Consider the following 18,251-nt stretch of genomic DNA (forward strand, 5'->3'; position numbering starts at 1 on the left):
GACACAAACAAGTTCGCGAACAAATTAAGCATTATATTTTTAAGGATTAAACAGAAGGGGCTTGAAAAGAAAAAAAATCGAATGAACTCCTATCATTCAACCTAAATCCCTATGCCGCCGGCCATCACGAATATTGCAAAACACCTATGCGATTCTTCCTTAACAAATGCTTAAAAATAAGATTGTAAATGAGATTTTTTTAATGAACAAAACCCTAAAATCAAAAACTGCAAAAAAAAAAAAAATAAAAAAAAAAAAATAAAAAACGCAAAAACACAATTGTTATATGAATTTTAATACCGATTTAAGGTCGAATTTGAGAATTTATTAACAATTAACAATGATTTTGAGAACGGGTGGCTAATCTATGACATGAATGACAAACATTGATGAACAATTTTAATTTTGGGGTTTTTAAAACTATAATTATAATTTCGAGAATTAATTTATAATTGGAAATTTTGATTTTAATAATCCAACCTTTCACTGGTTTTATTCTATTAATCCTACCTTCTAATTATACATGAATAATCCCACCTTTACACCCCATTTTATTTTATTAGGCCAAGGTGACCGATAACCTGTTCTTTAGGTAATTTTTTTTTCTTTTATAATTTTTAACAAAAATAATGGATTAAAAAACTAAGAAATAAAAAGCATCCCCTACCACCCCCTTCTCTGACCACCCTCAACCGTCCCTCCCCCATGCCACCCTTACTCATCCAGTTTACAACCACTCCCTCTTCTTCCCGCGCCCTTCCCCTCCAATGGTAGAATCGCATTTCCCCTCCTATTTTGGTTTAATTTATTTCGAGAGGGGTTGGGGGGTTTCTTGGTTAGGGATCGGGTTGGAGCTTTCTTTGGGTTATGGGTTGGGGTTTTTGGGTTGGGAATTAAAGAAGAGGGAAGGTGGTTGGAGAGGGATAAGAAGGGGGAGGGGTGGTCAGAAATTCGATCTAAATTAAAGGTGGTCGAAAATGGTTGGGGACGGGGGAGGGGGAGAGGGAGGAGGACGGGCAGCCGGGAAGGGGGGAGAATGGGGGTGCCGGGAAAGGGAGAGGGACTGTTGGGAAAGGGTGGTAAGGGGAGGGGGGCTGCTGGAAAAAGGGAGGGAAGAGGGAGGTGGTGGCTGCTGGAAAAAGGGAGGGAAGGGGGAGGTGGTGGTAGAGGGGAAGAGGGCAGCCATTGATGAAGGTGAAGGAAAATGATGGAGGTGGAAGGAAGGGGGGAAACTAAAAAAAAATTAAAAAAAAAATTATTGATTAAAAATAATTTGAAAAAAAAAATTAAATTCTAATATTTGGACGAATCATAGTATGACACATGGCAAGGTAACTTGTTATTGGAGGTAGGTGACCGGTTTGGCCTAATGAAATAGAATGGGGTGTAAAGGTGGGATTAATCATATATAATCAAAAGGTGGGATTAATAGAATAAGATCGGTGAAAGGTTGGATTATTAAAATCAATTTTTCCTTTATAATTATGTAGTACTTCTTAAAAAATACATGTACAAAAAAGAGTACATAAAACAATACTCGTACTATTTTTTTTTCTCAAAAAAATACTCCGTAGTACACTATTGACATTAAAAATAATTCGAAATAAAAATAAAAATATTAAATATGGACCAATCAAATTTTACCATATCAACAAACCGTAGTGTCTTTTTTACAAAAATAACATTGTAGAAGTTTTTTTTAAAAAAATAACACTGTAGAATTTTCAGCCGTAAATCTTCCTTGTGTAGAAAAACATCACTCCTCTACTCTCATCTATAACAATCATGCCATTACTCCTCACTCGAAAAAAAAAATTCCCCTCATCATGCTCACACTCACCCCACCAGACAACTCCACCCCCTCCCTCCACCTCCTCTCCCTCCTTCTCAAATGCGCACATCTCATCTCCTCCAACAACACCGCCTCCGCCACCGATCTCCTCCCCGAAATCTTCCACCTCTCCTCTCCTTTCGCCGCCTCCCCCGCCGACCGTATCGCGGCATTCTTCGCTCACTCCCTCCACTCTCGCCTCCTCCTCCATTTTCTCTCTCCTACACCTCACCCTCTTCTCAAATCCATCACTCTGTCGTCACAGCTTAAGTCCTTTCATTCCGCTTTACAAACGTTTAACTCTCTAGCACCCTTTGTGAAATTCTCCCATTTTACCGCCAATCAAGCCATCTTCGAGGCCGTTCACGGCTTCGATCGAGTGCACATAATTGATCTTGATGTTATGCAGGGCCTTCAATGGCCTGGATTATTCCACATATTAGCTTCTCGTACTAAAAAGGTTAGCTCGGTTAGACTAACCGGGTTCGGCCCTTCCTTAGAGTTGCTAGCTCAGACTGGGTCCCGGCTCGCTGAGTTTGCCGCCTCGCTCGGGTTGCCCTTTAAGTTTAACCCTGTTGAGGGTAAGTTCGGGGACGTGTCTGAGTTAGAGTTGAGTGGAATTGATTTGCGAGCGAACGAGGCGACCGTGGTGCATTGTATGCATCATAACTTGTATAATGTGATTGGGTCTAATTTCGGAATGTTGAGGGTTTTGAGTACATTAAAGCCTAAGTTAGTTACAATGGTCACTCAAAACATTGAAATTTTCGAAATGGGGTCGTTTTTGGAGAGGTTTATAGAAACGTTGCATTATTATTCGGCTATGTTTGATGCCTTAGGTGAGGGATTGAGTAGAGACAATGTACTACGTCATCAAGTGGAGCAACAACTATTTGGGAGCGAGATAAGGAACATTCTAGCGTGTGATGATGTTGATAAGGTGAATGTAAGCCGGTGGGGGGACGAGCTTAGTCGTTTTGGGTTTGAGCCAGTGTCGCTGTCTGGTAGCCCGGCTGCGCAGGCGAGTTTGTTGTTAGAGATGTTCCCGTGGAAAGGGTATACATTGATGGAGGAAAATGGGTGTTTAAGGTTAGGGTGGAAGGGTATGTCTTTGCTTATTGCCTCAGCTTGGCAGCCTTCTAATTATAGTTGTGTTACTAATAATAGTAATATCATGAGGAATTAAAGTATGATTATAGGGTTCATATTACAAAGTTTGATTGGAATAATGCATGAATTATTGGTTATTGGATGAATATTGGGTGAATATTGGGTGATAGAGAAGAAGTACATAAAGATGATCAAAAGTTTGTGTAAATGTTTCGACAATAATTGAGGGGATAAAGTAAGGAAAGGTACATGTTACTTTTTGAGAAATTGGATTCTTTTTTTGTACTCCTATTAAAAAAGTTTGTGATCAAAAGGTGTAATACTTTTCAAGCTTGATTTGAATTTAATTGTATTTTCTTCATATGAGAAGCATCTTTGAGATATATATTCAAAGGCAAAATAGTGATTTCACAAATTCATGTTTTTTTCTTTATCGGTAACTTATGTATCATACATTCATACATCGGCTCAATAGTTATATTACTGGGGCTAACTAGACCTTTGTCCACAATCACCATGTACCCGAGTCAATTTTTTTTTCTTTTTCTCGAAAATAGGGGACCAATTTGGCTACTTCTATAGTTCTATGCATGCCGACTCTAGAAGAACTGGTATGGTCACACACTCACACTAATTCTAGTAATCATTGTTTGTTTGTAATAAGGCCACATTATTGATTCTTCCAAATAGTGTAAATTACACATTTTGTGAACAATTTCTGATTTAGCTGTCTGCCATTATTGTGATGTTCTTATTTGAGATTCTTTCTCCTTTACAATAGTTGTAATCTAGGAAAACTCAAATGAAGCATGCTTTTTATTTGGATATGATTATCTGTAGGAATGAATTATATTGTTTGAATGTGTACATGCATTGTGGGAAACTGGGAATGTGGGGGTGTACTTGTACTGTCAGCTAATAATGAAAATTGAAGACTACAAATCTGTCTACAACATATAGTGATTTTTGTTTCAAGGGTATTCCATGTTTTTACTTTTAGCTAATTTTATCTAGACTAGAACTGGTGAATCTTGATCTAACTTGAAATCGACCCAATAAAATTCTTTTCGGTGTGTCAAAATTGTTGTACACATGCATGTTGATGATCTTCTATGTTAAAGGATCATAGTTAAGTCCAAATGCGGAATAACAAAGTTTGTTTATAAAAAGCATCATCATTAGTACGTGACCCGAATTTGATCCAGCTAATATGATAATTGACCTAATTCACATGTTATTTGAAAATCGTACATTTGTATGATCGGATGTGGCTTTCAAAATGGTGGAACTTCTCTATCTACCACAACCAAAGTATATGCTTTTGATATGGACCATTTTTGCCTTACTTGGCTTCTTTTGCTATGCATCTATTTGGATGCTTGTTGGTGATAGCGTAGTAGCAACATTCCTTAGCTTAAGTTAAGGAGGGGTACTTTATTATATTTCTCAAATGAATACTCTTTAAATACTTTATTGGAGTATCATATCTCTTCCAAAATTTCATATTTCATGCAAATTCATTTAAGAAAACAAAAGCTTTTCAAAAGATGTGTAGTGTGTTTCCTCTAATAGAAATCATATGAGGTTATATGAACTGAACTTTTTTTTTTTTTTTTTTTTTTGTTGACGGGGATATGAACTGAACTTAATTCATGCCGATTTTTTTTTTTTCATGCCAAAGAAAATCAAGACATATTTTAATTAAATTTCTGAAAAAGAGAAAATAATGCAATAAGATTTTAGATGACAAGCAAATCCTGCTACATCACATCTAGTCAGTAGTCTTGAAGTTGTAAGTGCTGAGTGTTGAAGAGATTATTGCCTTACTGAATCTTGTGTTACTTGTGTGGCTCCATTATATGGTTCTATTATTTGTGTATAAATGACAAAATTGCAAATCGTGTGGACAACAAAAACAAATTTTAAAAGCTAAAAACTTCTTTATTCAAATTTTAAACCAATGAGATTAAATTTATCAGTGGAAGGTTGCAATATTAATTTTCATGATTAATTTGATAGTATTTCGTATAAGGTTATTGATTCAGAGGTCGTTCATGTATCCATATATCTAGAAAAATGCCTTTTTTCATTAGTTTTTGTTACTCTAAATTCCCTTTTTTTATTTAGGGGATTTTTTGTGACTTCTTATATAAACATCTGTAATAATGAAAATTAGTGATAATCACTCTCAACTCCAAAATTCACAATTTTACAACCCAAAATACTAACATAAAAAGAAAATCACCACCATTAAATAACCAAGTAATAATTACATAACCAAAAACTGCTTCTTGGTGAAATTAAACTAAAACTTAACAGCCACCAATTTGAAGACTTGAGTTATATAAACAACTTACTGCAAAATAATATCAATTCACCAATCTTGAATAAATAAAGCCAGAATTCAATCAGACAATAATAAGACTAAAGTTAATATCTTTTCCCTAGGATCACACCAAGAACTATGGACACCAATGCAACTCCCAGGATAAACTTGATGTTCATGCTGGAAGAAGCTTCGGCTGTTGGAGTCTGAACCACTGAGGATGATGGTGAGGTTTGTGCAGACAATTTTTCTGATTTCTTGCTCTTACGCTTTGTTGGGCTAGAAATCATTGATCCGATATCTCTGGACCTCACTTCTGTTTCGCCCTCTTTGGTATCAGCATTGCTTTCGTCAACCTGTAAATAATAAAGGCAGATCACTCATCATATGCTACTTTGTACTCATTTACTGCAATCTTCATACATTATAGTCAAGGCAAATAGAGTATTAACTGACTAATGTTAGCTTTGATTTCTTATAGCAAAGACAAAAAAGGCTTGCAGTAGCTTCTTTTGGGTAAAAGGTAAGATGATGAGGCCAATGTGTGTGAGAAGTAGGAAGGGTACAAAGGTACGACGTAAACACCCCAGAAGGATATGATCCAGGTGACCTGATATGACCATCAGGCTCTTTTTACCAGGGTCGTCCCCTTAAGGATGGCTTTGATACGTTGCTTGTATTTAAAGCTTAAAAAAGTAGGGGAAAGAAGACTGACCTTTGGTTTAGATGCTTCTACAATCTTCTGGAGTTTTTGCTCGACTTCCTCAATTTTCTTTCCAAGAAGCATGATTTCATTGTTTTTGGCATCAAGCTCTTCAGACGTACGACTCTTGGCAGCTTCCAATTCAGAGACCTTTGCAGAACTCTCCTCTTTCTGTTTGACCAGCAAAGCAAATAAACATATATAAGCCAAATTTATGACATTTTAGTCTGAAATGGTTGTCATAACAGCATCATAATAAGAGGAAATGAAGGAGATTGAAAACTAACCAGCTTAATTAAATTGGCCTCTGCAAGCTGCAGCTCTTCGTTTAGTTTCAAAACCTTTTCATTCAATATATCCCGATCTTGGAGTTTTTGCACATGATCTTCCAACTGAGAAGTCAAATCAACCTCTCTTGTGGTAGCAGATGTTTGGAGACTTTTAACCTACAAAAAATACGAAATTATTTGTATTTTCTAAAATAAGCAAATAGATTTAATTCAGGTTCAAAATTCATTTAACACCAACCTCTTCTTTCAATTGAGCCTCGGTTGCCTGATATTGCTCTTCAAGTTCCTTCAACCTTGCTTGCAGGGCAGATTTCTCAGTTATTTCAACCTTAAGATTATCAATCTCGGCCTTTGAAGCATCTTCTTTTCCTCTATATTCTTTCAGCTGCTCTTCTAGTTGGACCACAATAGCTTGATGTTCTTTAATGGTTTCATGAAGCTGGCTGCTCTCCTTTAAAATTGCAGATATCTGTAGGAGGTAATTTATTATTACATAATGTTGAATAAAAGAATTAGAAAATAAAACATAACATGAAGTTTTTTAAGGTACAAACCTCAGACTGAAGCCGTTCCTTTTCAGAAGTTAGCTCCTGGCGTAACTCCTCATTAGCCTTCTCTGATAAGAAACATTTTGCAGCAATATCTTCCTTCTCATCAAGAGCATGTGATAATTTAGCTTGGAGATCACTTTGTTCAGTCTCAGCCAAAGCCAGATCCTGAGTGAGTTTCATATTGGCCTCAGCCAAGGCCTCATTACGTGTCTCAACTTGCCCCAACTGAACCTGCCGTTCATCAGCCAATTTTTCCTGCTCCTGTAATTTTAAAAGCATAGCTTCAACTTCCAGTTTTCGAGATTCAGCGATCCCTGACACCTCAAGGGCCTCTTCCTGGTACTTCTTCAGCTGGTCTTCGAGGGAACTTATCTTTTCATTTAACTCCTTGATCTCCAACTCCCTTTGAGCTAATGTCTCAACTGTAACCTGCAGCTGTTCAATCTCAGCTTTTCTTGATTCAGCGATCCCAGAGGCTTCACGAGCTGAATCCTGGTGTACTGTTATTTGCCCTTCAAGAGAAATAAGCTTTTCATTCAACTCCTTTACTTCCATTTCCTTTTGGCCTAATTTTTCAGTCAAGCCTTCGAGTTCAACTTTCCTAGACTCAACAATCCCTGAAACCTCTAGGGCCTCTTCCTGGTGTTTCTTCAGCTGGTCTTCAAGAGAGCTTATCTTTTCGTTCAAATCCTTGATTTCTAACTCTTTTTGAGCCAATGCCTCAACTGATCCTTGCAACTGTTCAATTTCAGATTTTCTTGATTCAGCGATCCCAGAAGCTTCAAGAGCTGCTCCTTTATGTACTGTCAGCTGCTCTTCAAGTGAAGCAAGCTCTTCATTCAACTCCTTCACTTCAATCTCCTTCTGACTTAATTTTTCAACCAGGTCTTCAATTTGAACTTTTCTAGATTCAGCGATCCCAGATACTTGACCGGCCTCTTCTTCATAAACCTTTACTTGGCCTTCAAGGGAAGCAAGTTTCTCCTTCAATTCTGTAACTTCAAGCTCTTTCTGAGATATTTTTTCAGCCATCTCTCTAATTTCAACTTTGCTTGATTCAGCAATTCCCTCTGCTTCATGAGCCTCCTCTTCGTACTTTTTTACTTGGCCTTCAAGAGCTACAAGTTTTTCACTAAGTTCCTTGATTTCGGCCTCTTTATCAGCTAATGTAGCAACAGTCTCCTTTAACTGTTCGATCTCTGCCTTTCTAGACTCGGCTATCCCAGATGCTTCACGAGCCTCCTCCTCGTATGCTTTCACTTGGCTTTCAAGAGCACTCAACCGTGCACCCAACTCCTCGACTTCCTTCTCTTTCTCAGCTAGTCTACCACTTGTTTCCTTCAACTGTTCCTCAGCCTGTGAATGGCGAGCTTCAGCAGCAGAGTGCTGCTCAAAAGATCTCGAGTGTTGCTCAGTTAACTCAGTGATGGTATTCATGTGAGAGGCAAGTTGAAGAGAAGTGGCTTCTTTTTCTGCATCAGCCGAATTAAGCAATTCCTGAAGCTCATCAACCTTGTTCTTCAGCTGCGAGTTTGTTTCCACCAAAAGTTCCTTTTCTGAAAGAGATTGTGCTACTTTACCCTCAGCTTCATCAACCATCTTTTTAAGCTCTTCATTAGAGCTTTCTAAGGAATCTACCTTAGCAGCACTCTGATGCAATTCTTCTGTTAGAGATGCAGCCTTCAGAGCTGCTTCACCAACCTGTTCTTCATAACTTTGTACCTTATCTTCAAGAACCTTAAGTTTTTCAGACAATGAGTTAGCCTCAGACTCCTTTTCACTGAAATTTGCCATTGTCTCTTGCATTTTTACCTCAAAGTCCCTAGTAGAAGACTCGTGTAGAGATTCAAAATGCATTTTACTCGCAGTTGCTTCCTCTATCGCTCTCCCTTGCTCCTCTAATTGACTCTCAGCAGCCTTCAGCTTTTCCATAATTTCACCCTCCCTTAGTCCAGAACCCTTTAGATCATTTTCAATGCTTTCTAGTTTCTCTTGTGTAAGAGACAATTCACCACGCAATGATTCAAGCAAATTTTCAGCATCCTGAAGCTTTTTAGTGGAATTTTCCAATGCTTCTTCTGAACTTCTTTTCTCCTCTTTCATTACATTCAAAGATTCCATCAGCCCTGCTTCCTTTTCACTTGCTGTTTGAAGTGCACTTTCAAGGTTCAACATTAAAGATCGGAACTTCTCAATTTCTCCAGTGAGTTCAGATACCATGCCTGAATATTTTTTTGATTCAGCTTCAGCATCCCCACATTTTGACTCCAGTGAACTTATATTCACTTCAAGCTCTTCAATTTTCTGCTTCTTTTCTTCCAGCAGTGATTCAAGGTCACCCATCTTTTTCTCAGCATCCTCAATTTTGGAGTGAGAAGATTTTACTACATCTTCCAATTCTGCTGCACGAGATTGTAATTCTTGCTCCAACTCCTCTATTTTCTTCTTTGAGTTCTCGGACTCAAGATTAAGACTTTCAAATGATTCCTTAATGCCAGAAAACTCCTTGTGCTTAGTTTCATGATCTTCCAAAGCATCTTGCAAAGACTTCAGCTTTTCATTGAAGTTATTTTCGGCCTTAAACATCTCTTCCTGCAATTTCTTGTGATTCAGTTCAAGAGTTTCATACTTCTTCCCACTTTCTTGCAGCTTTTCTTCAGTCGATAAGGCCTCATTTTTCAAACTTGCATTCTGTGATTCAGAATCCCTTAATGCAGCAGCCACTTTTTCTAATTCAGTCTCAAGTTCAGTTATCTTCTCCTTTGCTTCAAGGACTTCTCTGCTAGTTTCACTAACAGATGATTTGCTTTCTTCCACATTTACTTCAACATCCCGAGAGCTATCTTTCGTTTCCACAGGTTCTCTCTCGACCTTAATGAACTCTCCATCATCCAAAGAGCTTTCTTTTTCTTCTTTATTCCCATTTTCCTGTTTCCAAACAAAAATTCAAGTTTCAGATGTATAAATTTTAAAAATAAATAAAAAAAAACACTATATAATGATATTGCAGATACTTAAGCAATATTTAACACAAATCTACCTGAATTGGCTCCGTAACACTAGCAAGCTTCTCCTTCACTTCCACCACTGGCACCTCTACATTCGTTTGAGTTTCTTCTTCCATTTATAATCACAATACTTGACCTCAAACCTGAGGTAGACAAATGTACGAACTTAAAACCACAAATCGACTACTACTTCTATCTTATTGCATACAAGTTGACCCAAGCACTTTCAGTGTTGCACTATATGTAAAGAAAAGGCTACAAAAATTTAAGTAAAAAAAGGATAAAATTGCTGTAAATTGTGTTTTTCCACCTTCTGGAAATTAAGAAACTTTAACGGGGTATCTTTTTTCCTGTCATGGTACTAAAATATGCACAAAGACAGGTTGTTTGAACAGAGCACTTGTGCAACAGATCTAAGGCTACATGCTATTATAATTTAAATACCTCCAACCGGATTTCACAGTGCACTCACTTTTATACGAGTAAAAAAAATCAAATCTAAGTTCCACATATGAAGAAAAATTGATTTCTGCAGCAAGTTTATTGTATTATTGTTATACTTCCCACATATCCTCCTAATTAGTACAGGTTTGGGTCAAATGGTCAATAATACAAGCACTTCAAAAAAATTCTCTAGGATTAGCATTATTTTAATGTAATCTTATTCCATATAATATGATATAAAGATTATAAACTATCAATGGATTGCCCATTTTATGATAAATTACTAGACAAATGACATGCTTCAATTCTAAAGGAAATGTCTTCACTCTCTTGCTATGGACCCTTGATAGAGCCGGAAAACACTTACTAAAAACAGATTATTTTCCTTATTGTGTTAAAATACCGTGTACACTGAGGCAGTAACATTGATTCAGACACAAATCTTAAATTCAAAGCAATGATTAATTATCTAAACATATCACATGTGTGCAACATGAGACGCCTGTTTTAAGCATCAACTGATCAACATGCATTGCAACAAAAGTCCAATTAGCAGATTTACAATCGATTTGAGACAATAATACGGACATTACACTTTAATCTAGGCAATCAAATATGTACAATGCACATACTATATAAATCCGGAAAGTAGGCCTATAATTTTTTAAGATTTCTAGCTGTCCATTAAAAAGCTTAACAGAGTTTTTCTGATAATGAGAATAGATTTATGCATAAACTATTATGTGTTGCGTACTCTTGTTTGGTGAATGCACAAAAGACATAGGAAACAGGTAATCAAGAAGGGCAACTCAAGAGTGTCTTATTTGAAAGCACCGGTATTTAAAAATGGCAGCAAGTAATGCTGAATCTATACCTGTCTTCAGTGTATTAGATCTAAATCTCAATATCATAGTTTCTCATTAAATTAATCAACATTACCTACCCTGGTAAATTCCTAAATCTTAGGCCAAAATTTAACAGATTTGTCTTACCTACGAATTAATGCTCAACTTTACCCCTGCTATAAAGTTAAAACAAGCATAATCTAAATCTATTTGCATTTTACAATGTGAAAAACGCGAAAATAGTGACCACAAAAAGCAGTAGCTAGACAAGAAAAGACAGTAAAATCTAAAAAACGCAACTGCTTGTTAGTTGTGACCACCGACTGTCAGTAAGCTCTAAGAACAAAAGTAATCCGTATATGAAAATGACTCTATATCATAACTTATACTTCGTACATGTAAGAGTAAAAGCCAAAATCGAAGGTCTGACTCATAAAGCACAAGGGAAATAACATACACATTGATAGAACAACCTCCCAACTGAGTTAATTCAGCTACACTACTAAGAAGTGGAAAAAAATAATAGACACAAGGGTAACAAGAGCAGAATTAAACCTTCTTTAAAAAAACCTCAAAAATCAAAATCACTTTATGGTAGCAACTTATGTATTATAGAGATTTGGCAACACTTTAACATAGAGCTTCTTATGTTAGCTACGATACTAGTAATGTTTAAGCAATGAGATATCCAATACTAAACTAGTCTAATCATACTCGTGCAATAGGAATGTATACACTAAACCTTGACTGTGGACGAGTACGTATGTGTATCTTTGTTTAAGTACACTCGACTACTAGAGCACAATAGAGGTTGTTTCCAAACTCGATTAATCCTTATAATACTTCATAATAAAAATCCCAACTTTATTTGTGGATAAAACTTACGTGACACCTACAACAATCAATTTCAAAACAAGGTACTCTAAACTAACATCAAAAGTACAAACTATTTAAACCCCTTACCACCAAAAGAACCTTAATTACTCCCATTCGTTCGAACTTAGTTATCACATTACTAGTCCTATCAAACGCGACAATTAAATAAAAACAGATATCGGAACAGTGATACATACATAATTACATAAAAAAACATGAAAAGAACAGAACCATACAAAATAGGAAAAAGAAAACGATAGGTTTGGTAAGAGGGTCCAATCTCTCGACATACGAGCAATTCATAAATCTTCATCATCAATATCTTTAAAACGCGTGATCTTTCTTTTTCATACACTAATATTTGTTTTTCTCCTCTTTTTATCATCATAATCAAACACATAATTTGCTTTAAACATTATAAATTCATATTTCAATCTTTATAAAAAGCATTCCAACATAATAACTTTTTTTTTTTTTTCTCTTTTTCCACCTAATTAAACTCAACTTTTTTCACATTTCTTAGCGTTTTAGATAATTAAGAGCTCATTTAAGATAATCAATGTTAATAGACGAAAATTTCAAAAATTCAGAGATTCTAAAAAAAAAAAAAAAAAACTAACAACTATTTCATATTGTACTAATCGATAAATTACAAGTGTTAAGCAGACAGATTAAAATAAATAAGCACATGATCATGATTTCACAGTAAACAGACAGATTAAAAAAAAAAAAAATTACTAGTAAAACATGATCATGATATAACAACAGTAGTTTTTTTTTTTATTCCCTCCGTCTCTAAAAGTTATTCCTGTTTGATAATAAAAACCCAAGAACTTTTAGAGACGGAGTGAGAATAGAACAAACAGTAATAAACAGAATCACAATTTGTAAAATAAAAGAGGGGAGAATTCTTGCCTGAGAGTGGGAATAATATTGGGAATCAGAAATGGTGATGAAATTTGATGAAGAGGAGAGAGAGAGAGAGAGAGAGAGAGAGAGATTGAGGAGAGAGAAAGGAAAGAAGGTCAAATATAAGAGCAAAACAGAGTGGAAAGTGGGGACTTAAGAGAATGGGATTGGGACCCACTTTTTGCTGATATGTGCATATTCGCCTGCCGTTTTCTTAGCTGTCTTTTTTTCTCCTTTTCTTAGCGTTTCCTCCCACCGATTTATTGTTCATGTTATTTCTTCTTTTATTTTGTCGATCATTAGATTATACACACGAGAGCATGATTGATAGCTAAAGAGAGTGAGGTTTTAAAGTGTAAGCCATTGCTTAGGTGGATTCTAAGAGAGGGTATCCTAATTATAGGGATGGACAAATGTGTTTTTATTTGAATTGATCATTAACAATTTATACAAGAGATACTCATAAGAAATAATTCTAAATAATTCTAATATGGTGACACCTTATTCTAAAGTTTATTTTAAATTTCTATTCCGTATATGGAAAATATATTATACAAATATATTTTTCTACTCCATATATTGCTTATATCACAAATCTCTTACATTTATTGTCTCAAAAAAAAATCTCTTACATTTATTATGGAGTATAATTTCTCTTATTACATCTCCTCTCCTTCATCCTATCATAATATCATATCGATTTTATTAGTATAATAATTATTATCCAATTTTTGAAATACGAGTAGTTTTTTTTATTTACTTTTTTTTTAGGACTGAAATATAATAGTTTAATACTCGTATAACATAGATTAGTGGATAGATATTATGTTATTAATGTTGTAGTTCAAATAAACATTTCATTATCGGTTATATTTTTTTAATATAGGTAAGGATATATGACTATATGTTAATATTTGGATCATTGAATGAGATGGTATAAAAGAAAATATCATATGATGGGATTAACTTTATTAAAAACATTTTAATACTCTATGAGGGGTAGGAATTTAGGTAGTAGGTGTGTTAAAATACTATGCTTAGATGTTAGGTGGATCATATAATATAGGACTAGTTAATGCTACCTTTCTCAAAACACATCATTTTCTTTTCCAATTTTGTTTGAAAATATTTTTCAACTCAGAAAAGGGGAGTGGTGTTCTCATGTGAATATTGATTTTTCTACATGAAGAAATACGAACTTGGAGTAGACCCGATTTACAATTTTACATAATCTATCAATTTTATTTGATTGGGTTGCATAAAAAGATAATTTTAGGTTTTCGACATAATTTCTTGAAAATGTTTGATTCCCAAATCTTTGCTCTAATGGTTAGCTAGTTGTTTGAACATTTACGGAAATTACTAGCTAGTCCTTAAAATTTAGTACTTGAGATGTTTTTACATGTACCGATTAGACTCAAAAGGATAAAAGTCCAAACAAACCTAACTTGACTCTTCATTTCAACCTGCTATGTTGGCCCAAATCAAATTTAACCCATCCAAACCCAACCCAACCCAATATGATAACTATGGTGAAAAAATAGAAGATCGGGTCAAATTTGATTGTCCAGGTTTGAGTTTCTCTCAACAACTTCGAATTCATTATGTGTTGGGTTATCGGGTCAGCTATTGTAAACCAATTTCAAGCTTATAACCAAGTACTCTCTTCGTTTATTTACAAATATTTTAGTTGACTTTTACACTATATCTTTGACCAGTATTTGAATTTTATACATAAGATTCAACATAATAGTAAAAGTTTTTGTTAAAATCGTCTCAAACTCTCAATATACAAGTATAAATTTTAGATATCAACTTTATATTATTTATGCTTACTGACAATTAAAGATATGGTCAAAAATTCACATTGACCACATATGCCGATCAAAATGAGACACTTAAAAAAACAAAATACATACTACTCCGTATTTCGTATTATTATACAAGTATAGTACGGAAAAATAAAGAAACATTTTCTAAAAAATTGGTGTCCAATGAAAAGGAGAAAATATAGGAGCCGTCAGCCAAAAAGAAAATAAAAAATGGAGTATTGACAATAAAAGGTGGGGCCAAGGCATGAAGATTCGTTTTATGAGTCTCAAAAATGCCGGCCTATTTGGACCGACCAAACCGCCCTTTCCATGCTTACCATACTGGGCCACGCCCAAAGTAAAGTGTACTAAAGTGTTCATTCTATTTTATTCATTTCTTTCTTTATTTATTACGAAGTATAATTGATCAAACCACTCAATTTCTTTTTGGAATGTTAGACTTTTTTCATTTTCAGTCAATAGTCTCAATTTTATGCCATGGATCTAGAATATCTTGAATATTCTTTTTTAACAATAAGTAATATGTAGTATTATAAAACACACTAATATATTTTTCTTATCAAATAACAAATTTAAAAGTTGCTAATCAATTAACAAAAATGTTCAATTAGCATGACATATTCATGAATAAATCAATAGTTATGATGTCCATATCTAATCAAAAATTGTTGATATATTATTTTGCTACTTGATAAATTAATTTTGTTTAGCAATCAAGAAAATAAACTTTTATTTTCTAATATAAACCATCACATATAATTTTAAGCTAGAGGTAGCTTTCCAAAACAAATTTAGTGGCTTTTGGTGAATAGAAACTTTCAACTTTAAAAGCAATAATTGTTAGGCAAGAGTTAGACTCTTGGAGTTTTCATTCCTAAAAGGGCTATTCTAAAAGTATCAATGTACATGTTGTTAGGCTCTTCAATAATTAGACAACTCCCTATTATGTCGAGTAAGCCCACACGAGGAGAGATTATCATGGACTTATGGGTCGAATCGGACTTTGAAAAGTGGGCTTGAATTATAAATTGGACTGGACCAAACATTAATTGCATCAATTATTGCTAAAAAAAAATAACAAAAAAATAGATAAATAAAAAAATTGGCCACGTAAGGTTAATCCAAACCAATTTACCAACTAAAATAAAAATTTATTTCAAAAAAGTCATGCTTAGAAATCATATGCTTTATATTAGTATATTACCCTAACATAAATAGAGGAGTTGATTTTATAGCTTTAAATCACTACTCTAAAAAAAATTCAATGTTGAAATTCACAATTGAGCTTTAAAGAGTTGTGGTTAAATTAAAAAATAAAAAGAAAAGTTGCTCATCAATTTTTATACATTCTCCGTTTAGATATAGTTGCACCACTTTGACTTTTAAGTTTTTCAATCACTTTGGCCATTAATATCTTTAATTGTCTTCAATAAAAATTAAATAAAATTTTATAGATTGAAATAAACATTTGAATAATCAAAAGTATTTTTTATATAAAATTGATTACTAAGTAACATTTAGTTTTTGTACTCCTTCCGCCTTTTGAAGTGTCCCGTTTTGACTTTTACACTATTCATATATAACATCTTAATCACGGTTTGTCCTTTATATATACGATTAAACATAGTCATGTAAATACTCATTAGATATCTTCACAATGTATATTTATCGAATGTCAGCTTTTTATGGGTTATACATATCGATAATTAAAAATAATGATAGTAAAACTACCTCATTGGTCAATGTGTTAGTTAGAGTTCAAGAGAGAAGTTCTAACCAACTTAGGCTACCGAGCTATCTCTCACTCTCAATAGAGGATGTATGTTAGTGTAAATAAGAAGTATAGAATAACTACCCGTCAAAAAAAAAAAAAAAGAAGTATAGAATAACTATTAAAAAAAATGTTTTAGAAACTGTGTGTGACAGTGTGACACTATACAAGAATAATATAGGGTGAAAAATATGGGTTAAGTATTGGCGCATAGAGCCTATATGCTTTAGAAAAAATAAGATGACAAAATGTACCACTACAGTATAATAGGTGATAGGTAGTAGGTATTTTAAGAGAAAATAGTCGACATAGGATGCCAAAAAGTATCACTACATGTATAATAGCACACAAAAAATATTATTAAAACAACTTATACTTTAGTGATACATTATACATGTATAATACGGAGTAGTACGCAAAAATGTACCACAGTAGAAAAATATCAAATGAACAAAAAAAAAAAAAAAAAACCCAAATTAGTTCCTATGCCCAAACCTGGGAAGATCCAGACCAATTATTGGACCAATGCCATTGGATTTCAAGTCATTTGGGTTTTTGCTAAGTTTTGGTTGGAATTTTGGAGCTTAGAACTTGTAAAAAAAAAATGGGGATTCTGAGAGACAAGCGAACTTCCCCATCTTCTTCTCCCACTTCAACTTCTCCTTGTGCTGATCTCAGAAACGCCTACAATAATTGCTTCAACAGGTGATTTTCTTGCTCATCTATTTCTTCTAATTACCTAATATAGAACAATATAAGTGTATAACTGTATATAAGCTAATCAAATTGGGGTCAAATGTAGAACCCCTTTACATATTTATGTAAATGAATGATAAAATTTGCTTGATTTCATAATTGGGGTCAAATTTTATGATGTGGGTATGTGAAATTTTCAGGTGGTATGCAGAGAAATTTGTCAAGGGTCAATGGCAAAAGGAGGAATGTGTTGTTGAGTGGGAGAAATACAGGGAATGCCTTTCTGTATGTTCTTTTAATCTTACTATCTTTATCATATGAATGAGTTTATGATATTGTTTTTGGAGATATTGTTCAAATTTATGTGGATTTTTAAATATTTTTGCTCATGAAATGTGATAAATAGTCTAGGGGTTTGATGTTTGTATTTTTAATTGACAGCAACATTTGGAAGATAAGCAGTTAAGTAGGTTTCTGGAAGTTGAAGCTAATAAAAATCCGTTTTCGGTGGATCGAATCGATAGAAAGAGTTCAGTTGATGGTGCTTCAATGGGTGGTGCCAGCACCAAGTAATGTAGTAATTTCTTGTTGTATATACTGATGCAGTTGCTAACAACTTTGATAGTCAAGTTTTGGTTATACATTGATTGGATTACCTGTTGTTTTTCGAGAAAATATATGTGATACGCTTCTAATTTTGCAATTATGGAATCTTGCTCTTGTTATATTGCTATTTAGAGGATGCTACAACAGGATAACCTTTATTGATGTGGCTGCATTGTTTGTATAAGTGATTAGACTTGTTAAAAAATAACTTCAGCAGAACAGTCGCACATGTTGAGGAAGATACTACACTTGAATGAAGTAGTTTAGAAAAATTCTGATGGACAAATTCATGATCTTGAAAGAGCAAAATGATGGTAATAATGTAACTTTTGAGTTTGAAAGCTTGCACTATCAACTCATACATTTGGAGAAGCGTATTAATTCCTTTTCATCTATATTTCTGTTTATGGAATCCTCAATCCTGTAATTACCAGTGGATTTGGGATTAGAAAA

The 18,251-nt window shown here is 34.3% G+C and overlaps 2 protein-coding genes and 1 pseudogene across 2 annotated transcripts; 2 read left to right on the top strand and 1 right to left on the bottom strand.

Moving 5' to 3' along the window:
* The first annotated feature begins 1,610 nt into the window (after positions 1-1,610).
* On the top strand, positions 1,611-3,356 carry LOC145595221 (scarecrow-like protein 23 pseudogene; annotated as a pseudogene).
* A 1,810-nt stretch (positions 3,357-5,166) lies between these two features.
* LOC145595916 (uncharacterized) lies at positions 5,167-9,981 on the bottom strand. The gene is made up of 6 exons (XM_081652349.1): positions 9,852-9,981; positions 6,815-9,739; positions 6,499-6,729; positions 6,258-6,416; positions 5,983-6,141; positions 5,167-5,623 (listed from the first exon to the last, which is right to left on the bottom strand). Exons 1-6 carry the CDS (start codon positions 9,933-9,935, stop codon positions 5,372-5,374), a joined length of 3,810 nt encoding a protein of 1,269 aa, XP_081508475.1. The 5' UTR covers positions 9,936-9,981; the 3' UTR covers positions 5,167-5,371.
* Positions 9,982-17,045: 7,064 nt separating this feature from the next.
* LOC145595736 (uncharacterized protein At4g33100-like) lies at positions 17,046-17,867 on the top strand. The gene is made up of 3 exons (XM_081652156.1): positions 17,046-17,201; positions 17,393-17,477; positions 17,634-17,867. Exons 1-3 carry the CDS (start codon positions 17,101-17,103, stop codon positions 17,763-17,765), a joined length of 318 nt encoding a protein of 105 aa, XP_081508282.1. The 5' UTR covers positions 17,046-17,100; the 3' UTR covers positions 17,766-17,867.
* The last annotated feature ends 384 nt before the right edge of the window (positions 17,868-18,251 follow it).

Source organism: Chenopodium album, chromosome 19 (genome assembly GCF_948465745.1).
Source record: "Chenopodium album chromosome 19, dcCheAlbu1.1, whole genome shotgun sequence".
NCBI lineage: Eukaryota > Viridiplantae > Streptophyta > Magnoliopsida > Caryophyllales > Amaranthaceae > Chenopodium > Chenopodium album.